Source organism: Harpegnathos saltator, unplaced genomic scaffold (assembly GCF_003227715.2).
Source record: "Harpegnathos saltator strain DR-91 unplaced genomic scaffold, Hsal_v8.6 scaffold280, whole genome shotgun sequence".
Taxonomy (NCBI): domain Eukaryota; kingdom Metazoa; phylum Arthropoda; class Insecta; order Hymenoptera; family Formicidae; genus Harpegnathos; species Harpegnathos saltator.
Genome location: NW_020230073.1, coordinates 732,358 through 756,220, shown reverse-complemented (window position 1 = coordinate 756,220; position 23,863 = coordinate 732,358). Strand labels below are relative to the sequence as shown.

At 48.1% G+C, this 23,863-nt stretch overlaps 1 protein-coding gene across 1 annotated transcript; it reads left to right on the top strand.

Annotated features, from left to right (window-relative positions):
* The first annotated feature begins 500 nt into the window (after positions 1-500).
* LOC105184104 (paired mesoderm homeobox protein 2A) lies at positions 501-22,582 on the top strand. The gene is made up of 3 exons (XM_011142656.3): positions 501-1,012; positions 5,400-5,593; positions 20,666-22,582. Exons 1-3 carry the CDS (start codon positions 637-639, stop codon positions 21,065-21,067), a joined length of 972 nt encoding a protein of 323 aa, XP_011140958.2. The 5' UTR covers positions 501-636; the 3' UTR covers positions 21,068-22,582.
* The last annotated feature ends 1,281 nt before the right edge of the window (positions 22,583-23,863 follow it).

The window sequence follows — 23,863 nt, the reverse complement described above, 5'->3', positions numbered from 1 at the left end:
CAAGAGAGAGAGAGCGGCTCTCGTGCGCCGCTATTGCCGCTCGTGGTCTACCCGGGACTTTCCCGTGGTCGAGCGGGCCCAAGAACGCGCGTGTGGCCGAACGGGCCCCGGACAAACAGCCGTGCGCGCGATATTCTTCCTTCTCTTCTTCTTCGCTACTGGACCTCGCGCGTCGTCTCGCGTTCATCGCCGTGTTCCGACGCAACGAGTGTGCTGCTGCTGCTGCTGTTGTTGTTGTTGTTGTTGTTGTTGTTATTGTTGTTGTTGTTATTGTTGTTTTCTCCTTCTCCGTTCCCGTCGAGAAACCGAATCTCTCGACGCATAGTCGAGCGCACAGGGACGTATCCTTGTTTCTGTCCCGGGACATTTACCGATGTGGTGAAAAACGTGACACGATCCTTTCGAGTGCCGTTCGTCATTCGGGCTCTCTCTCTCTCTCTCTCTCTCTCTCTCTCTCTCTCTCTCTCTCTCTCTCTCTCTCTCTCTCTTTCTTCCTCCCTTTACCCGACGAGGCAACCCCTTGGCAACCCGTCGCCGGAGTAGTGCGCTTCGCCGGGGCAGGCCGCGAGATACCGGAGTGTCGTCGACGTAGCAACGCCAAGTGGGATTCCTCCGCGGCCGCAGCCGAGCCGCGTCATGGACTACTCGTATCTGAACCAGGCCGCGGCGGCGGCTGCCGCCGGTTTCGAAGCGTCCAGCTGCGCCTTGGCCGCCGGCGAGATGCAGTGCAGCTACGGCGACCTGAGCTCCTGCTCGCAGATGAGCCAAGCGGCATACCGCTACACCGCGGCACGAGCCGCCGGTTATCCCAGCAACGCCGCCGCTGCCGCGGCCGGTGCCGCCGCTGCTGCCGCTGCCGGCGGCACGCCGCTCGCGGCCCATCACACCGCACACCCCCACGCTCACGCGCACCATGGGGCCCACTCGACCCCGTGCTCCGTCATGGCCGCCAGGTCCCAGGAAGTCCACCGGCACGCCGCCTCCATCTTCCCCTCGGCCATTAATCTCCAGAGTGAGTGTCCACGTTCTCGATCTCTCGCACACGTTCGCGCTCGAGATCGCTCGAGGCGATTTCTTTTCTTCGTTCGTTTTCCTTTTGTTTCCTTCGTTCATTAACGTGCTCGTTTCCGCACGCGTGGAATTTCCGCCTGTCGATTGTCTCATTCGATGTGATCTCCAGCGACGGGCGATCGACGCTCGAGTGTCCCGCCGGGATTACTTGCTCTTGTTGCAGCCGTTGTCTCTTGTAATTTTGCGGCTGCGTGGGGGACGTGGGGTAGTTATTTGTTATCTTTTACTCCGTAGACGAGCGAAACGGACGTGGTAGGACTGACGACGTTATTGGCCGGCGAGTCTATGCGAATTACGGTTAACGGACGCGCTGCTGTGATACGCTTGTGGAGCACGAGCACACATCTATGACACTAATGTTTGTGCGCTCCGTCGTGTTAATTGATAATACGCTTGTCGGTTTGACGCATCGCGTCCTGAACGCGCTGCGAATAAATCGAACGAACGAGCTGTTGGCTTATAAAGTAGAATCGGGGTAGAATCGCGGTGGAAGCGTAATTCTCCGGACCTGCGGCAACTTCGCGATACGCAGCGAGCCGACGTTACCGTCGTAATTGCGTTATTTTCGTCTCGGATAGGCGACTCGTTGTATTTCGTTCGAGATTATCCCTTCGGAAATATCAAAGGAGAGCCGTCCAGTTTGGATATTAAACACTTGGTTCGCTCTGTAAATATTCCCTTTCATCAAAATCTCTCGTTTCACTGTCGAGTACAGTAACGTGAATTAACAACGCGTGCTTCAAGAAGTCTTCGAGGGTCATGCAACGCGACTAAATCAATCGGATGATAACGTACGCGATAAACGAGCAATCTCGAATCGTCGATCAACGGTGCGCGTTCTCAAATTATCGTTATTACGTGAGCTAACATCGGGGGGCGGGGCGAGGGGGAGAGGGGGCAAATTAGCGCTACTCGTTGTACCGCGAAAAAATCATTACAGGATGTCTGATAATTATCAGGTACAGACTGGTCATATATGCGATGCTGGACTGCACAGCTTCGTGGTCCAGCATCGCTATCGACAAGAGACTGTAAACGAATCTAAGACATCTTCCTCAAGTCGTGCCTTCAGACGACCTTCGTCCTACTGTCTAGTTACGACCGTCCGGCGATGTTGTTTAATTCATTTCGCAGTAACTGTCGAAGATTGCACGAAACAATTGAGAACTTTCCCGTTGACTTCAGCACGCTCTACCGCGAGTGTCGCTACGGTAATTACCAGACATCCTGTATAATCGTAAAATTGTGGAAAAACGACTCGGCCACGTAGCGAAGAGCCGGCAGGATCCGTGGTGGATGCTTGAAAAAAGTCGGAAGATAGGCGGAGAGTAAATCCTGTCACCGAGGTAACGCGCTCACCTTCGCGCTCGTGTTCTCCGCCCATTTTCTCCCGTCCCTGTAGGACCGTACTTTCGCGAGGACTCGATGGTCGATTCGTAGGTGAAGGCCTCGATTGTGAAGGTGCGCTTGCGAAAGAAAAAAAGGAAGAAGGAGAGAAGCGCGAAGGGGAATCGTACAATATCGATCCGCGCAACGCGTTTCCCGCGTAGAAAAGACTCTTTAGCCGGAATTGATCATCTTGCACCGGAAACACGTGCGAATCTACACGTTGAATTAAATGCGCACACAATTCTCCCATGTCTCCGCACCGGAGAGATGACACATTAGATTAGCGCTGTTAACTCGAAATAATAAACTCGACGCCGACCGCGTCGAATTTTCGCGACGAACTTCTGCTGCTTTAAGCAGAAACAGAATCAACTTCCCTTCGATAGTTGATTTCTTCTAGTTGATTCTTCGATAACGTCGAGTAGTTTTTTCAGGTTCAAGCGAATTCCTGAAGACACCAATGATGTCTCAAATTTTTTATTACTTCTTTTTCGTTCAATTACAATTTCGTTATTCCGACCGAATGTCCTTCTTTTGTACGCGATCTTTCACGTTGCAAACGCAAACGTTTTTCCGAGCAACCGCGCCCTGCGAAATTATGTCCAACGTCATTAGCGCCGATAATTATCCGTCCGTTTCACATCCGATACTCGAATAAATGCAGCGTTCATATTTTACACGTTCCCCCGCGTTCGCTCGTGTCGCTCGCGAGTCCGACTGGAACGTCTTCGCGCGCTATTTCGAACGAGCTCGCTCATGAAATAGCTGACACGAGCGACATCGCGCACGTTAGAGATTAACGTTAGCAACGTTGCTCGCGGTAAATAAATAATCGCGCTATATTCCGCGAGTCTCTGGGACTTAGCCGGGAACTCCTTTATACGCGCGTCAATCCGTCGGCCTGTGAATGCTCTGGGCGCTTTGTTGTGTTTGTTTCGGCGATTTAGAAGGGGCTAAACGCGTCGCGCGAGCAGGGAGAGACGCGCTAAGCTCCCTTCGTACCCTACTTGATAATTGATCTCGATTGAATTCAACATCTCGCACATGTGTTTCGTCGGCGACTCTACGGCGCACCGCCGTAGAGTCACCGTCACGCAACGACAGATTACGCAACGCAGTATCCGTTATGCTTCACAATTAACGCTTTATGGACCGAACTCATTGGCCTGAGAAGTCGCTTGTGAAATCATTACTGGAGCGAGACACTCGGCCGTGACAGGTTGATTCTTCCGCGCGTCGCTCACGGTTGTTTGGACAGTTTGATCGGTTCGCTTCTCAAAGCGCTATTCTCTTTATTTTAGGGCGAAGGCAAAACGTTCTCATAGGACAAGACTTTTTCCAAACTCCTGTTAATTCAACCGACGATCAAGCAGCAGAATTGTCAACAATTGTCAGCAATTTCTGATTGTGAAATCCGTCGTCTGATGATGACCAAAGAGTTAACAATTCTGTGTAGTTAGCAAAATAGAACGATTAATGCTTGATTTACGGCGATTTCAAAGTTATCAAGAAAGGACGTGTGAGAATTCCTTGCTCGGTTTGACAACAAACTTCGTCGTTCAGTTTCTTTGTTGGCAACTTTGCCGGCTGAATTAATCGTCGATTAGCTCAATCAGAATTTGTATTCTTGCTTTCGTTAACACTTTGAGTGTTAATTTGCCGTCGACTATCGCGTCTCAGTATTTACAGCTTGTAGAATCACGATCAGCCAGAGTTCCTGCAATTCTTGCAGATTTCTTCTTGAGAATGAAACAAAGGCTGTGTTTCCTTCGGCCTTTACTGCTTCCTGCCTCAATGCTAATGAGAGCGCAAATGAGCTCCTGGGAAATAATTCAGGTATCGAGTGATCCGTAAAGATCGCCGAACTCGAACAAATTCGATCGGTGAATTCCGACAAGCGAGCGCGCGTCTACCGAAGCTGAGTGCGAGCTGAGTGAAGTTGAGGGAACAACGAATGACCGACTAAGGCTTGTGACTTGTGAAAACTCTGTATTGGGTATTAAACTTAATTAAAGGATCTTTTTGTGAAAATGAACGTTTATTTCGAAACGAAAGTAACAAGTACATGTTATTCAAAGTATTGTCCATCGTTAGCTACAACTTTTTCCCATCTTTCTAGTAAAAGGCGGATTCTTCGGCGAAAGAACGACTCGTCTTTTGTGGTTATCCATGAATCGAGCCATTTTTTTATATCTTCTAAAGTGCTTCTGAAGTGCTGGGCAGAAAGGTGATTCTGCATGGATCGAAACAAGTGCAAATCAGAAGGAGCAATGTCTGGTGAATACGGCGGGTGGGGTAGAACATGCCATCTGAGCAACTCTAGCGTTTCCGGTTTAGCGACATGCGGCCAAGCCATTGTCATGTTGGAAAATCACTTTGTCGTGTCTTTTGGCGTATTCTGGTCGTTTTTCTTTCAATTCTCGGTTTAGCTGTACTAGTTGTTGTATCGATAACGGTCCCCAGGAATAGTTTCGCCAGGTTTTAGCAGCTCATAATAGACCACACCCTTCTGATCCCAGCAAATACAGAGCATTACCTTCGAGCGATGGATAAGTGGAAAATCTTCACTTTTGAATCGTCTAAACCAGTACTCACAAGTTGAGATCGATGGAGCATAATCCCCATAAGCTTCGGACAGCAAACGAAGACTTTCAGCTGCCAATTTTTTTCAAATGGAAACAAAAAAGTAACGCTTCCCGCAAATTGCGTTTCGTTGCCACAAAACTCGACATATTGAGTGCGCTAAAAAATATGTTATTTATACTTCGACCAAATAAAATATACTGATTCTTGAAGCCTAATGACAGGGCTTTCATATGAAGTTGGCTTCAGTATGGGCCGATGCCGTTAGGTGCTCATTACGCCATCTCTTGTAAATCCTTTAAAATTAAGTTTAATACCCAATACTAATGTTGTGCGCGTTTGAATTTGGATTCCAGGCGGTTTGGGATACAAGGCTTACTCGGGGCACGACGGTCTCGCGGAGAAGAGGAAACAACGTCGGATACGAACGACATTCACGTCGGCCCAGCTGAAAGAGCTGGAACGCGCGTTTCAGGAGACACACTACCCGGACATCTACACCAGAGAGGAGATCGCTATGAAGATTGACCTGACGGAGGCTAGAGTGCAGGTCAGTGCATTATTCCCGTTGGACAATCAGTCTTCATTCGTGAAACTCCACATGTTGAATCAGCGACTGCGTCATTCCCTCTTATCAGTGGGAAAAATTGAGTCTCTGCAAGAGACGTTGAATGCGAGGATTCCAGTGAAAATTCCATGTCGCAAAGCATCGAAAATATCGAGCGATGAGATACGGCGGGCTAATACGGCGATCGAAATCACTTCTCACGATCTTTGGCGAAAACGAGGCTTGGGGCGAAAGGGAGGAGAAAACGACATTGTCTTTCTCGGATCATACGTCATATCGTGTTGCATATCGCGCGCAGTTCGCTCAGTTCGCGTTGCAAAGAGAGGGATGTCGACGGAAAGTCGAGGGTGAGTTGGCAGAAGGAGCGTAGTATAATTACATTATAGGCTCCATTTTCGTTTTCACGGCTACCTGCAGGTCGCAAACTGATGGATTATACTGTCTAATACGCTTGACGGATTATCATGAACTTCTCGCGTGAGAGATGAACGGTTTAGGAATTGTACGGTTATTATTCGAAAATTGTTCTTCTTCGCTGTGCGGCAGTCCGATTACGCAGTATCGTCTTACTTTCTTGTCTTTCACATTCGCGTCGATACACACACACACATACACACACATACATACACAAAATACGGCATTAAACGATAAACCGTGATCTCTCGCGAAAAAATTCCTCTCGTTTCGCGCAATTTTATTTACATGGTAATTTCTGGAAATTCGATCATGACGCAAATCGGGAATCTATCTTTTATGCATGAGGATAATTCCCAATTTACAGTAGTTTAACAAACAAGCTGAATTTTCTTGAACGTGACAAGTGAAACTTGAAAAAAATGTATGGTCTCACATTTTACGCGAGTCGACCTGCGTCGTTTTCAAAAAACGCGTTTATCGTGGAAATCTAGACGCATACCAATATAAAATGCTAATTCTACGTTTCCAATGATTGAAAAATATTATTCATATTTTGATCTTCCAAAATATTAAAAATATTCAAATATTTGAAAAACCACGGTATATTCGGTATTTATTCCTTTCTTATTTTTCTACTGAACAACATCGCGTTGACATTGAGAGAAAGAGTGCGGCATATTTTTCAAATTCGGCAAACGAAACTCGATGATGAAGCCCCAAGGTAAAATGTGTTAATTAACATTCGCTTAAAATCCAAGCTTGATCTGTCGATTCTTGCTGAAAATCACCAATTCCGCGATATCGAAATCTGCATCGTTAACTCTCATTCAACCACTACAAACCATATTATGTAAATAGATAACCAACTACTTGCTGGTTCAGTACTGGATAACAGATTCTTCGTCGATGGTCGATCACCACAGATCGATCAAGCGTTGGCAACACTTGACTATTCTATAAGGAATACACATTCAAACAGACGTTCATCAGCTGCGCGACTATCCTACAAAATGAACGGGGAAACGACGCGTTGTTTGTCGCGTCTTCCTCGCGGACTTTGTTCCCCCGCTCTATGAAAAGACATCCTGGAGTTATTCGCTCACCTGAGGACACAGGTGCCGCGGGTAGGGCAGGGCAGGGCAAGGCAGTTGAGGTACATGTACGGTAACGCAATTAGATGGTTCGCCAGACGCTAGAGGGTCCTAAAGTTAGATTTCCCGACTGACGTGCATTACTTAAGTACCTCGCCGAATCTCATTCAGATTATCAACGACGACGACGACGGCGACGACGACGACGACGACGACGACGACGACGACGACGACGACGACGACGACGACGACGACGACGACGACGACGATGACGACGACGAGCACGGATGATCTCGCCGGTTTCGTCGGTAGTAGAAAGCAAGGTGGACGGGCGGCCGGGGGAGCAATAAATTTAATCTGATCTCCCGCTCCCGAGACGTAGGCGCGGATTAATATAACGTTCGTCATTGGCGATCGCGATATTATTACACAGTAAGCGAGATTACGGGAGGCGATTTGACGACGACCGAAGTGGTACCGAATCGCACTCGCTATTTGCGGCAATCGCTTGATATTCTAACGTATGTAATTCACTTTTCCACGACGACGCGATCAGCTCAGCGGCGGCGGCTTGGCGGAGGTTTCGTAGTTACTTAAGCTGTCGTTAACCCCTTGACCCTACCGCATCGATGTTCGCTGGTACCTTTGTGTCGTTCGGGATGTCGTCAACAATCACACTTGAGAATACACGCGGTACGCAATTTAGTATTCTGACTGAACGTAATAGCGCGATAAAACGTCCCATTTTTGTGAATTGACGAAACCAACTTCCTTCATCATGAAACGCCGATCTGAGGAATTGATAAAATTTTGTGAAAAAAAAACGATGTTATTAATGATAGCGGCTTTCGATTTTGCATGTTGCAGCATTTCAATAGCTCGATTTTACTTGTGGAATATTTACGTTCTTATTTCTTTTTTTGTTTTTATAATCTTTCCATATATTAGCTTCAATATTATATTTTCAATATCACTGAAACAGGTTATGTGGTTTTAATTCAAAGACAATGAGATGATGGTTAAAGCAAACGCAAAATATAATCAAATGTACTCGATAGTTCATCATACGATTATCTATTTTGCTGATGTCGGAATAAATAAGATATTGCTCGTAAAGTATGAGAAGCGAAAATTACTTATTATATTTCACCAACATCGAGATCCATTGAATTAGTGTCTAACTGAAACATCGTGATTTAAAAATATATGCCGGTATCTTTGCACTTGCCGGGTGGAAATGAAACTGCTTATTCTATCTTGAGAAAAGCGAAAGAACGGACCATTCGCGTAAAATATGCGTGCTTTATTTTTACATGTATCTTCATTGTCATATTTTATCCATTCACGTGGATCACCGTGCAAGCTTCTTAAATCTTTCGAAATATAAATTTCCTTCTTAGAACCACCTGGATCTTTCATTCCTTGTTTTCTCTTCTCGCAATTCCTTTGAATGTTAACGCTTCGAATCATCTAGAAGATTATTATTTGCCAAATTTGTAGTGCTGGCCCAACAGATGGATTAGTCGAATGATAACCAGGGCCCAAGAGTGCTAAATAATAATGACCTAACGATTGTACATAATTTCCACAATGTTCAATGCCAATAATAATCAAATTTAAATAATTTTACCGCCGAAACGTTTCATATCGATGGACATTTCAGCACTAGATTTATTCACACTTTGTCCTCGCATAAATAATCGAATACATATACATTTGCGTGAGTGCGGTCAGAATAATTAATTTTTGGCAAATGCAAATAGATACAGGTAGATAATATGAGTAGGTCGCGCCGCTGGAATATCGCCGTAAAACAATGTACAAGCGCATCGTTTAAGCAGGCGATCAATTGTTCGCCAAGGTACTGGTGGCCCAGTACCGAATGGCACATTGCTGGTCAACGGTGTATAGCTATACAGGGTGTCTAATAATCATTGTACCGACGCTTATGTGCACGTACGTAGTGCATTAGACTAATCGACAAAGTCCCTATATCCTTTAGCGATATTCGCAGTAACCGCTGAGAAATTAATTAAAGTATATCAACGACAGCGCGACGAAATTCCGCAGGCAGAGCTCGAAGCTGACTTCCTCGACTTGTTTACAATCTCACCTACGGGCGATACGCGAGCGATAAGTGCGTGTGATCCAGCAGTGTACGCCGCTCGCTGCCGCAGGATATGGTAAACAACCCCAAAACATGTTCGTTAAGCCGAGCATGAGAGAACTCGTAGGAGCAAGTGAATCGGGAACGTCGCGACGTGAAATTACGCGGGCGTGCTCGTCCGCAATCGCGTCTTATTCCGCGACGACGTTGAACGGTCGCGCGTTCTCGCGCGTATCACGAGCGAGGACCGCGCGATAATGAAGCGCGAGATAACTATTAATACCCGAGTAGTTTGCGGGTTCGCGGCGCAACCGCCATCTCCGGCGAGGTTGATTCTGCCGCGGTGGGGTAAGTCCTTTGTCTGCTCGACTTTGCCCTCTTCTCCGCCCTCCTGCGCCCTCCCTTCCCGCACCCTCCGCTGCTGCTCTTCCTCCTTAGTCCTGACAGAACGCGCGCAGTCCCTCAAGAGTTCCCTCGTTCCTTTATTCGTGATTCGTTCGCTCGCTGCCGCGAGTTACCCTACTCCCGTTGTCTTCCTACCCTCCGACTCACCCCCGTCGGCCACCCATCCCTCTCGGCCCTCCATCTCGTCGATGGCGGCTGCTCGATAAAATATCCTCCCTCCCGCATCGCGAGTCATTGGCTTCCTCTGCGCCCGCTTCTCCTCCCGCTCGTCCTCCCGCCGCCAGGGGTGCCTTCCTAATCGGCTGCCATTACTATCTCTTCCTCTTTTTTTCTTCTTCCCTCGATATCTATAGTTTCCGTTTAACGTATAGTGTCAATTGAGTTATGCGGCAATGTTTCCGTTAAACTCTTTCGTCGTCGCGCGTTATCCGCTGTTATATTTCTTCTTCTTTATATCTCACTTAGGATACTTCCCCATCTCGGCTCTCCCATTGTTACCAATTTTGTAGACCCTCTCTCTCTCTCTCTCTCTCTCTCTCTCTCTCTCTCTCTCTCTCTCTCTCTCTCTCTCTCTTTTCCTCTTTTCCTCCCTCTCCTTCTCTTTCTAGTTTTACCTTACGCTGTGCGACGCATAAATCATGTTACGTAGACACATGCTCACCGGAATTTTAATAAAATAAAGCGTATGCTTTAAAATTCGAGATTTTTTCGAACAAACTGTTCTTCCCCCGATTGTCATTTGTTTCACGTGACTGTTTCTTTTTTTCCCATTTGATTTCACGTGAACTGTGTAAGGAAAGAACGCTATGAGACCGGGCAGACGCATTAGCGCATAATAATCACACTGAGTTCATTATATAATATTCCTTGTTAAGAAGAGAGAGAGAGAGAGAGAGAGAGAGAGAGAGAAAGAGAGAAGATTCGTCAAGAATAAGGGATTTCTTATGAAACTTCGATCATAAATTAGCATTCGAGAATGTTCCACAAAGTATCCACTAAAAACAATACTTCCAGCGTTGTATATAATGTGAGCTCGACATTTTTCCACATGAGATAATGACGGGAAAAGTCGAGCATGTTTAAAGAAGCCGCGAAACTACGTGAAGTGGTGCTGTGTGCGTCCACCCTTGACGCTGATCTCAGCTTCCCCTAAATAAAATGCTTCGTCCATACATTTATATGCCGATGAGGAGAATCAATAACAGATGGCAGCCGAGCATTACCTGGCTATTAGCCGCTATTTTTGATTCCAGGTACCAAGGCACCCAAGGTTATTTCGGGTGCCAGTACCCCCGCGTATCCGGCTAGCACCCACGAATTTGGTAACCACCGAGAGTGATTTGTGATCGTTGCGGCATTACGAGTTACTTCGAGGTAACTCGTAATGCCGCGGGCAAAAATCTGCAGAAGCAGAAGAGAATCCGTCTATCATCTATATTTATTCCAGCCGTTGCCACTGCTATTTTAACTGATTCCGCGCTCATATCCGATTACTCTTGACAGCTTGCCAAAAAAGATTCGATGCATTTTCCCTTCGACGCGCATGCTATCGTAAGCTATTGTATCGAGGAAAAATTATCGCCGCCGTTCGGGACGCGTGGACCGCACGTCATCGGGTAATACATACCCGCGATTTTTATTGCGAGCATCAAAACAACCGAGTGTACTCGGCTAATACCTGAGTCTCCGACTAGCGGACGTAAATTTGAAAATGTTCGATAGATATCTGGATACCCGGATGTCGAAGCTATACCCAGTTTACACTGACAACACTATTTTAGACCACGCGACAAAATATTCCATTAAAACCGATCGGATCGCCGGGATTCAACTGGCCGTAAGTTTCGTGTCGTGTATTTTCTCTTCCTTGCTCCCTCTTCCCTTTCTTTCTCCTTGGCAATTACCGAGTTCGATCAATTTACTCGAAGCAATTTTCGCAAGAAAAAACAGAGGGAGAGAGAGAGAGAGAGAAAGAGAGAGAGAGAGAGAGACCATAATTCGAATTTGAAATATCGCAAAACAGATCTGAGTGCGCGCGATGCCGCCGCGATGGCCGCGACGATCGATCAGGCGTAATTATGGCGCGAAACGCACAGGTCGGCGCACCTTAAGAAGAAGATAAAACACTCTGGATCGGATTACATTGCGACAACAGGCCCGGCACTAACGGATATCGGAATTCTAGTTGGCAGCGCCCGAAGTAAGGGGCGCATAACCAAGTCAGCGTGCTATTGATAGTCGAGATTCTCGCGACGCGCGCGCGTTACGCCGCGTAGAAATATCCCGCCGCTTCTCGTTGGCGCGGCTGACGTTGATAAAAATACCCGAAAGATGATTGAATCTGTAACATTATCCGTTATATTATGCAGCGGCTATAACCTAATCACCGTGCACGAGAGATCGGCGCTCTCTGCTACATTTGTTCGCGCGCCTGCCGAAAAAGAAAAAGTGTTTTCGCGAAGACGACTCTTACGAACAGCGAGATGAAATATTAAGAATATTTAATTAAGCATAGCAAACGCAGACTCGTTACGATGAATGAAAAAAATTTCGAGATTCTTTGTAGGGACTGATGTGTCGTCGTTCCGACGTAGCGCGAGTCCCTGAAAATCCAAGTAGTGATTAGTAATTTTTTGCAAAATCTAGCATATTACAGCTTTGAAGTTAGAACGTATTTTTCGCTGCGGTATAAACGTGCAAGTTGCGAAAAATTCTCTCGCCGCGTATGTTTCAATCGTAGATTGATCGCAATAAATTGTTAAAGAAGGTGACTTCTTCAGTAACGATCAGCCCTGCTCCGAGGTTGCACTTTAATAGCATTAATGTCCACACGATTGTAAGATTATTAACAAATTGATTCTGCGCACGGGCCGCCAAGTGATGCCAAAAACCGATGTCTGTCGTCAAGATTATTGCTCGCATCATTATTCACGATTTTTTTTTTTCACAAAGATGTGTCGCTTTAACAGTCATTGATGGCGATTTTGCTCGTTCCAAATAAAATAAACAGCAAGGCGAGCTCTCTTGATCGATTGGAACGGTACTCAATACGTTTCGTTAAAAAAAAAACTCGCGTACATGACGAGATTAGTAACCGGAAGATTCAATTTTTTCGTTATTGCTCGAAAGACACGAAATGATTGTATCGTTTTCCGTCAAGTCTCGAAATTTTCAATTTTCTCACTCATCTTTTTGTCGTTATCGCGTGATCGTATTAAGTTTCGCCAACAATGTCTTCAGGAAGTTGCAAACAAACCCAAGACAACAAACTCCTCGAGACTACGAAGTCTCTACAAAGATCTCGTCTTCACTTTATTGCACGCTCATTCATCGATATTCTTTCTCAATCGATTTCTCAATAACTATCACGAAAGATCCAAAGTATTTGCGCAGAACTTGCATTTTTGTTTGGAGGAATTAGAATAGCGCCAGCTTTGGCAACGTTCACTTGATTTTCCACGCGCATTTCCACACACATACATACGCACGTGCGCACCTCGAGAACGTCCGCAACATTAAAGAGTATGCATCTCGGCCAAATGATTTCTTCTCAGAGACGCGCTCGTGTCCCGCGCTTTATTCCGGTCACGCGTCACAAGCGAGGTCCCCGAAGGCTGACGATTTTCGTCTCCCTGGTTCATCCGTCCTCGAGGAGGCCGGTAATGAGTCATTCGGCGATTGAATTATACCTACAGGTGCCGCTCGACATTTTCGTCTGCGCGCCGCTTATCAGCGACGAGCGTGACGCCGGATTAATCAGCACTGACCCACATCTCTTGCCGATTGGATCGGCGCCACGCAACGGCCGGCGGTGGCGCGTCGCGAAGGGACGACCGGCGCGACTTCCGATTAGCAGGGAGCTCATCGCCGTCGCTTGAAGACCCGTTCACACGGCGATCGCTCCGCGGCCCGATGAAATCGCGACCGCGGCGTGTCGCAATTTTCCGCGTCGTTGGCCGCGCGGCCCGATCTTGGAAAATTCAGCTCCTACGCGAACGATCCCGAAGTAACATTGCGACCAACTGCGTGGAGCAATCTCGTATCACGAACGGAAATCGCTGCAGAATCCTCGTGTGAACCGTACCTTAGATCCTTGCGCAGCATGTAGCATTCATCGCGACGACGCAACGATCGTCGCGTGGCGGCACGTTTCGCTGGCCTGAGTCACATGTCATCCGGTATGAATTACAATTCCATTAACGCAATAGAGTAGCAGAACTGTGCATAATGCTCTCTGAACCTGCTCTATCCCCCCTCTGTCCCGCTCCAATCCTACCCTCTTCTGTCACACTTGCTTTCTCTGTCTTTTCCGAAATTGCGACGTCAAGGGGCTGAAGCACTTTGAGGAGGGCCTGCGAGCCAATGATGTTCCGATATGGGAAGAGCGATCGAAGTCGCATCTTTCGCCGCTAACGAGATTAATATTCACCCGCGAGTGTAGCGGCGCGAGGCGGCGGGGGGGAGGGCGAGGGAACGCGGCGTGATGCGAAATGAGCGGGGAACGCGGGAGAGCTCTCGGAAGGATCAAACGCGGCGTTTTGTAGCGCATTCACGTTTGTCCATAGCGCCAATTGATTACCGGTCACGAAATACCGGTTGAAATTCTATCGAGGACAAATCCGTTTAAAATTAAACCAAGAATTTGCTCCTGATTCGATGTACAAAAAAGCACAGAGTGTCTGTGACGCTAATGCTTGTAGCACCAAGTGATTGACAGTGACTTTTAGCATCGAGTTGGCGAGACACACACTTTATTTTGCGCGATCCTTCCATAGATAATAGTCCATTATTGCAAGTAATGGTTGATTAACTCGGACAAAAATAGTTTTGCATGATTCTCGGATGCTCGAAATATCGGAGATATTTCGTGTTGAATATATATCGTTAATATATATCTATTTGATTTCGCTACAGGCGCGAATCGTTTGACTGAATAATATGTGATGTTACGAAATTGTTAATCAATGAAATCTCTTAATTAATGATACTTATTAACGCCGAATATAGACATACAGTAATTAATATGAAATTAATACTCGCGCGCACGATACAACGTGCAGATGGAACATGTGACATTATTTAACGCCGATGAGAGTCAGTTAAAAATTCATGGTAAATTAAAATGCTCACGGACGCGAGCGTGCGTCCGCGAAAGAAGAAGAAAATCATCGAATGTTCGACCCAACAAAAATTCGATTTCGAGATAAAACTTTTGACGACTGGAAATCGAGAGGAAATCTCTGAAAGCAATATCAGGGAGAACAAACGTGTAGTGAACTCAACCCGAAGGATGCACTAAAACACAAATAGCGGCGTAAATATCAAAGCGCGATAAAAGCAAGATAACATGCACCGGAGCTTCCTGCTCCGACCTGGCGGTATCGCAGGAGCTAAAATCGGCGCGAATAATTTTCCGCATCTCTCGCCATCATCTACCGCCGACCGGTATTTTCCAGTTTCGAATGAAAATTCAGTATCAACGCGGGGGACCCCCCCCCCCGTTGATGCTGAAAGTCGGACAGAACAATTCCACGGCCTCGAGAGTATATACGGACAATACGGTCGAAAAATCGACGTGAATTTCCCATCCTCGACGGGATACGTCGCTGTCAAGTGAGACAAAACGCTCGATCGTCTGTGCGCGAATGTAAGACGGAGACGAGCATGCCTGTGTCTGAGCGTCCACTCTCGAAGGGCGACGGGAACGGTGGACAGGGGACGGAAGTCGAGAAAGGAGAACCAGAGAAAAGGGAAGAAGTCAAACGAGGGGCAGAGAGGAGCGAGCGGCAGAGGAGAGATGGCTTTCTGCGAAGGGAGGACCTTGAGAGTGGTGCGAGAGAAAGACGCGAGATCTCTCAAACGAAATGAGGAGAGAAAGAGAGAGAGAGAGAGAGAGAGAGGGTGAGAAAGGATGAAAGGGGAGAGGAAGGAGAAGAGAAAGAGAGAGAAGGAAATCAAACAAGATAGAGCGGGGCAGAACGAGATGGAAAGGTCGGGCGAGAACGGAAGGGGGTGTAGGGCTGGGAACGTGAGAGACGATTCCGGGAGTCGAGGGGCTGCAGTCGCCGGTACGGAGGGATGAAATGGGGAAAACATTCGCCCGGGCTCTGGCGGCTGGTGTCGGGGGCTGAGCTGATACACAAGGGGCCCATGCCAGAGTGTGCGCCGGTAATTGCGAGTTCTATGTAGATCCACTTACAGTGATTAAAAACTGTCCTGCTGGGTATCATCCGCGGAGAACGGCGCATCGGGCACGTCGGCTCGACCGAGGGGTGAAGGGGCACGAAGAGAGAGAGCGAGAGAGAGAGAGAGAAAGAGAGAGAGAGAGAGCAGCGGCGAGCAGAATACGCGTACCACTGAGAGTACTTCCGCCACGTCTCGCACGGCATGTCATTTCGCGCTTAACGTCCAACAGCAACAACCATCCGCTTGACTTGAGATTATTGCGATTCGACCGTTACACTGACGATGACGAATTCACGCGGTGTTCGAGCACCATTCGCATCGCGAGGTTTTTTTATCAACCAATTATTACCAATTCCACCTGCGCTCACCGTCACGAATCGATTTTTATGAAGAAAACATCCTGGTCGAGTGTCCTTGTTCTGAAACAGTAAGAAGATACCTTCGAAAGAATTCGGTGATATTGCGGATATTCAATTGTTACATTGTAGCTCCGAAGTAGCGTTATTCCGACTAAAGATGTTTGAAGAACATTATTATTATTGCCTTCAGGGACGAAGGAAACAATGATTACGTCGATCTTTCGAAGCAATCTGTCGATGAAACTTCGATGACACGAAAAAGTTGGTGTTGTTTCATTATCGAAATGTCGTTTCAACAATATTTCTGTGTCGAGTAGACTTTCATAAGATACTCAGCGTTATGTATTACCATGCATGCACTCTGTACAGAACAAGAAACAAGCAAATTGCGCAAAATGAAGCGGGTTTATCACTGTCGTTTCTCCCGTGTCTTGTATCACACGCGAATTGCGGTGGTCCAGACTTTCAATTAAGAAAATAAGTTTAGGGCGAAGTTTAGGGTGCATCACTCTGCTATCTCAGTCTTAATTAAGGTCTGCTCCGTGTAGCGTGGAGACATTCGCTTTTATTGCCGCGATCGTCGGGATGATTCCATTACGAATGAATCAGAGCCGCGCGAAACTCAACTGTATGCAGTTAATACGTTCTGCCAATTACGAAATAATTTCAACTTCGCTGATGAACCTCTTAGCCACGCTGATGAAACGATATATTTTCTTCCGCAGTGAATAAGACTGCAAAATTTGTCGCGTGTGGTGCATGAAGTATATCTCTCTTATTCGCGAAAGATCTTTCGTTGCAATTTATAGTCCAACTTTTTATCGATAATCTTTCGAGCGCCACTTCTCTTTCTCTTCGCATCCCGTTTTATTCAACATTAAGTATCCTTGTGATTAAATGCGAAAACAAGATCCTAGTTAAACGCGCTCGCGTAAAATATTACTGAATACTCTGCGCTTTTATCTATGAGTTTCGATGTGTGTGTGTGTGTGTGTGTGTGTATGTGTACGTTGGATAGACGTTGAAATTTTACATGTACATATAGCGGATAACGTCAAAGTAATTATGTTACGGATTATATTTCGCCAAAGTAGATTGGCCCGAGGTCAGGAGACAAGCGAGCAGGATTCCGCGGTTAACTGGTTCGAGAAGGGAAAATCTCGACGATGCCTAAACGTAGGGTGAACCGAACGGATAAGCAGAGCGCAAATTGCACGATCGTGCGGCGCTCCCGCGGAATCCCTAATGCTCCGATATTTACTTTGACCATCGCAATCGACACGGGAAATAGTCGGCGCTTGACTAAACAATATCGAACGCCAGCGCGAGCAACTATCGCCGTGCGAGCGCCCTGCTGGAGATGGGCGCGGCGCTCATCATGAATCGGCGAGCTTAGGGCTGTATGCAAAACGCGCATTACTTTTATTTATATGTACTGATATTGAGAAACGAAGTCTCCTCTACATTGACTGTTCTACTTTGTTCGACTTGGATCTGTTCCACGTGATGATGATGCGTTATTTATATGCCGTATATGTTGAATACACATGTTGTATGAATATAACAATAATTCTAACGCGACGCGCATCCTTTCTTCGGCAAAAAGCCTCTTATCGCGATTTATAGCTCATTTTTTTCCCGTGAAAACTCTTCAAACGATATTCTCTCTTTCTCTCTCTCTCTCTCTCTCTCTCTCTTTGTTCAACAATTTTATACTAATTATTCTTGTAATTAAATGCGAAAGTGGTATCCAGTTAAGCAAAATTGCCTACGTAGAATATTAGCGAATATTTCTTGGATTTGTTCCATTGAAACGCAATGTTAGACGAGACACGTCATCTCTGTTTAATCAAAATTTGCTTCGGATTATTAATCTTCGTAACTTATTAATATCCGGACCGACAAAAGTAAGTTAAGATGTAGCTTACGCATCGCGACGCACGTCGAAAAGCGCGGGCGAGAAAGCACAGGGAGAATTCCCGCGCAGTCCCTGTATATAAAGAGGCGATTAAATATTTATCCAGAAGGTGCTGGACATCTGTCGACACGCCTTGTTGCACTTTATTTTGCCGCGGTCTATTTGTTTAACATTAACGCTTCGCGCGCGCAGGCTTGCTCTCACCCTAATTTGCTCCGTCGCTCGCCGCTGTCGTCGTCGTCGTCGTCGTCACTTCGGCAAACAACGGCACACATGCTACAGTCTGCTCGAGGTTTGGTCCATGGCCAAACACGAATTATTAGCGTTGTCTTTGGCACGTACATACGTACCCCGGCGAGCACGTTCATGACATAGTCGACGTAGTCGCGAGACAACTTTCGAAAGAAGGAGAAGGAGAGGAAGAACAAACGATTGACTTTCAAGGGTTTACGTTCATTTTTCATCGTCACGAAAAAGTCACGAGTGATTTTATCGAGACCGAGTCGTAGCATTTTCCCCCTGTGTGTTCTTCGATTCTCCCGAAATTCCCGAAGTGATATCGAAGAATGAGGGAACTCTTGCAGTCAATAAATAATCGCGATGCAATGAGCAGCTGTAAAACCCGTCTTGAATTTTGCTTACAATTGATACTTGACCGCGCGTGATATTAAATCGTGTGTGTAAACTGTATCGCTCGTGTGTGTCGTCCGAGAGATTGTAAACAACTGCGAAACATCTTCCTCGAGTCATGTCTATAAAGCTTTTCCCATCGTTGATATGCTTTAATGAATTTCTTGAGAATTAATGCTGAGATTGATGCAAGACTATAAGGGACTCTTTGATGTTCGGTTCATTGCTTTGTATACGTTGCACACGAGCGTTGTTACGTTTGGTAATTGCCAAACACCCTGTATAAAGCGTCGGTGGCATTAATTAAGTCTCGTGTAATTCTTTAATGGTTGCGATGTCGATTTTAAAAGAATATGCCTTCTACTCCCGAAGAGTGTATTTAACCAAACCGAATCTTTTGTTTCACCCCCTCCCCTCAGAATTAATTTTACCCGTTTTAACTTCATTTCTTCTTCTTTCTCTTCTTCTTTTTCTTCCTCGCGACTAACACTAACTTCAGATCACAAAGGAACGCGACGTCGGGTGTAATCAGCTTTAGATTAATTAGCGCGCGCGCGGAACGCGTTCGCTCGCAGCGTTCGCCGTTTAGTTACGACTGGAAATTTCGTGAAAAACTGCCGCTGGCCGATCGCACAACCGACGTGCTATCGTCCAGCGACAGCGGCAAAAGCAGCAGCAGCAACAACGGTAGCAGCAGCAGTAGCAGCAACAGCAGCAGCAGCTGATAAAAATCCAATAGCCCCAGTGTTTGCCAGCCGGAAAGGGCAATCACGTTCATCATGGTGTCCTACGCTCCCGCCGTCGTCTCCCGCCGCCTCATGGTGTCCGCGTTCCCCACCCCGCGACCCTTTCCATCCCCCTGTGCGTCCACCCTCGCTCCAGCCGCCAGCCCCTGCCGCCTCCAGCGCCCGCCGCGCCGCACCGCGCCGCGCGCGCGAGCAGTTACGTCCTACGAGCCCTGAACGTAGCCGCCCCTGGAAAATCCAGGGGTGGGATTCAGGGGTGGGTACGCCGCGCATGTTGAGGAACGAACGTTCAGGGAGTGACGAGGAGGGACGAAGATTGAAGGGGATCACCGTGGCGTAAGGGAGCGTCGGGGACGACAGGGTGGAGGGATGGGAGTGGGTGGGCGAGAGGGAAGGGGGTTGGCGGAGAGGGTGGCGAGACGGAGCAGCGGCGGCGAAGGGGTCGACGGGCGCAGGGGGAGAGCGTGGATGAGAGGGCAGCGCCGCCGGTCAGATAAACGCTAAAGCAAATAAATCCGCTACTTTAACATGCAGGTCACCGCAGGTGTCTGTTTATTTTATTCGTTAAATATTTCATTTGGCCGGCTAGGGCCAATTACGAGCACGCCGTATGGCGAAGCCGGCCGGTCTCGCCGTTTTACTTTGACGAGCGGAAGCGGATCCGGACGAGGCCTCCTCGCGAGCGATTTCTCGTGTATTTCACGTGCGGCGGTGAACATGTTCCCCCGTACTGAACACGTAGCGTGCGCCGCTGATCAACAACATCGCAAATTTGCGTCTTAATTAGCAACCTGCTGCGGCTTTTCGTGCTGTGGGCTCGATCTGTGGGCGAGGCGATGTTTATTTAACGCGGATTGTCACGGCGATAAATCACCCACCGGTAATTCATATCGAGCTGAACGCCAAGAGTACCACAACGTGTAGCCTCAACGTGCGTTGGGAAAGAAGTGCTTATCGTTGAGTACTCATGTTGTGGTACTTCGATCTCACGTTGATGCTTCTCTTCCTTTCTTTCTTCCGATCGTTTCGCAAGCGGTCGTGCGATCGTCTTGCGAGTACCATAGAAATACAAATCTTGTCGAGTTGTATATAAAGAAACGGCCATCTCTCTTCAGGATGGTGGCCAATCGAACCGATCTTCCGTTGTACAGTTCCCCCTTATACACGATCGCGCACTCGTTGCTGGCTGTTGCAGGTGTGGTTTCAGAACCGGCGCGCCAAGTTTCGCAAGCAGGAGAGGCTAGCCCAGCAGAAGTCCACGTCGCAGGCCGGCATCGGCGCCGACAGCGGCGCGTCCAGTCCGGTCGCCGGCACGGTGAAGGCGGAGGGCCGCTCGCCGAGGAGTCCGGCGACTCCGCCCGGCAGCTCGAACAGCGTGCTGTCGTCGAACGAGATCAAGCCGATCACCAACCAGAGCCTGGTGAACGTGAAGCACAGCAACGCGGACGGTGCCGGCGACGGTAGCTCGCCGAATACGCGGGGTGTCAGCACCGGCGGCGGCGGCACCTGGGGCTCCTGCAGTCCCAGACCCTTCTCAGCAGCTTTGCCGCCTTACCTGCTGGACCCCTTGCCGCTGAAAACCGCGAACCTCTACTAAGCGGCCCGTCGTGTCGCGTCGGGCGCTGTAAATACATAAAGTCGGAAAGCTCGCACCCGCGGAAGCTCGCAGCGGCCCACTTCCGGTCCCGTTCTCTGCCGCGCGCAGAGAAAGAGAGAGAGAGAGAGAGAAAGAGAGAAAGGGGGAGGGAGAGGCGCAGCGTCCTCGAGGAGCCGAGGTTGTCCGAAGGATCTTCTTCCCGGTAAGGGCGCGCCGTTGATATTTTTTCCTACAGACAGACAAAGACAGGCAGAGACGCTCGGCCACGGCGGCGGCTCGCCTCGAAAGGCAGCGTCTATCGTCGAGACAGACGCGCTTCTCCGAGGCTCCTGAATGAGCGAGGCGAAGCGTCGCTTCGATATGATCAGCGAAACGCACCATCGGCTCGCTAAGATCCGAGGGTCGAGATGAATGTCGTGCGACATGAATTTCCCGTCGTGCGACGCTGCTTCCTCTGCTCGTCGCTGGGACTTTCAAGTTCGCCGGCTTCCCGACGTCGAGCTGCGGGCGACGAGCCTCGAGCGACGAGATCAGCTCCCCGTTTCGCTCCGCTGTGATACGTCCGCGTCGCGAGTCGACGGAGGATCGTAGAGAGGCTTGTTCTTCTCGGCCGAACTGAAGTCACTTTCGGCGCTTCGTTCCTTTTCCCCGCTCAACGTTAGCTCACACTCGTCTCACTGCAACGGCAACAAGCCAGCGAGCCGGTTCGGCTGAGAGGAACAGCCCTAGGCGTTTCTTCCGGCGCAATCTTCGCTCGACGTCGCAATTTTCACTCACGCGTTCGCGTGGCCGAAAAACTGGCTGGCGGCGTAGAACCTGGGAAGCGGCGGCCGCTCGTCCAGCTCGTCGAAACCGAGATTCCCAGTCCACGATGATTGAGAGCGATGTGCGAACGGATCTAAGCCAGGACGGATTGAAAGTCCGATTGATATCGAGGATAATGGAGTCGCACAGAGCGTTTACCTCAAACGAGAGCTTCAACGCTGCCGGCGGAAGACAGGAAGCGAAATAGCGCGCGCGCGTCCAATCGCGAACGTGTAGACACGCATAATTTCGCGCCTCGGCTCGACGCGAGAGGTAATCGCGATCCCCGTCGAGGAAATTGCACTACACCCGAAGTCGTTATCAAAGAATCCAGCCACGACACGTTCGCCGTGTTATATATCAGGGGGAGCATTTTTAGGAGAGCCAGCCGCGGTTCTACATCATTTAGTTCGTCAGGAATAATGAATCGTGCGTCGTGAATCATGAATCGCCCTCACTGGCGATTTAAACGAGACGGCAACTCAGAATGGAAGAGCTGCTCCGCGTTCGATATTTAACGGAACGATTGTAACCGTTAATTCAACCGCACGGCCGGCGATTCTAAAGTGCTCTAAATATTGCACCACGTCGTCTTTATTCATTTACCGCCGTTGTAATTATACCCACGAAGCGAGATGAGTTTTACGCTCGAGGAGATGAGAGAGGGAGAGGGAGAGGGGTAGAGAGACAGAGAGAAGAAGAGAAAGAGAGAGAGAGAGGGAGAGAGAGGGAGAGAGATATATATATATATATATATAGAGAGAGAGAGAGAGAGAGAGAGAGAGAGAGAGGCGGCAGCAAGCTCGTTCGCGCACTCGCTCGTTTGCAGAACGTGAAAGCTCACCTCTGCGGCGCACACGCTTTCGATCTCTGTTCGATCTCTCGACGATGATCAACCGACAAGTAGAACGAAAACGAGTGAAGCAGCACGTAGAATAAGAGTATTGTTAATCACTCACGAGCGTCAACACACGACTGGACAACGCAACTTATCGAGATTGATTTGCAAACCGACCAAATGACGGCCACGACACGCCGAGAGATCTCCCGCGATATATTTCGTATAATAATCGTATAATAAGTAACGGAATAAAATCCAGTAGGAGAGAAGTATATCAAGGATATACCTCTACAATGAGGTCCTTGACGCAAGTACCAAGCGTTCTTCGCCCTGCCAACGATTCGAGCGTCAGAACGGCCATCGGTGGACGAGAAATCTCTCGCTCGCGACATCGAAGTAAGAGTGACGACTATACAGGGGTAGGAATTTCGCGGAAATTTCGATGGCAGGATCCTTGCCGAGGTAAGTTTGGCGTGTATCGGTTTTTCTGGGTTGATCAATCAAGACTGTGACGTGCAGGCGGCTATTGATTAGATCAGTTTCACATAGTCCCGTCGTAGATAATTGCATTTACCCGGTCGTTCTCTCTGAATTTGAAAGGTGAAAGGGAAAAGTGCGCGAAGACACTCGAGGAGGTAGGTTTTTTCTCGCAGTCGGCGAGTTCGTCGCTCGAGTGCAAGATTGTCCCGTCGATTCGCAGGCCGACGGAATCTCTCTCTCTCTCTCTCTCTCTCTCTCTCTCTCTCTCTTTCTCGCTCTAGCTCTCTTCCTCTCTTTCTCTCTTTAGGATGTCCTTCTTAAGATAAATATTCACACATACCGTCCTGTATGTCTCGTACCAAGAAGAGCGAGGGTACCTGTCTTATCACAATACAATGGACAATGTTTGACGACCGTGTGACTCGTTGGTCACGCGCCGATAACGAGAGCGCACCATATTCCGCGTATGTATAGTTTATCGATTACGACTGAATCTATTTTATAGTGAGATGTATAAATGTACATTAGTTAAGGCGAAGGTATGTATAGTTCTACCAGAAGGTATCCTTTCTTTCCACGAGTCTCGTCGAACTTCGCCGTGACCTTTTAGAGGGCCAGTTAAGAGAGAATCTTAGTAATACGGCAACGTCCACCGATAACTAGAGTCAAGC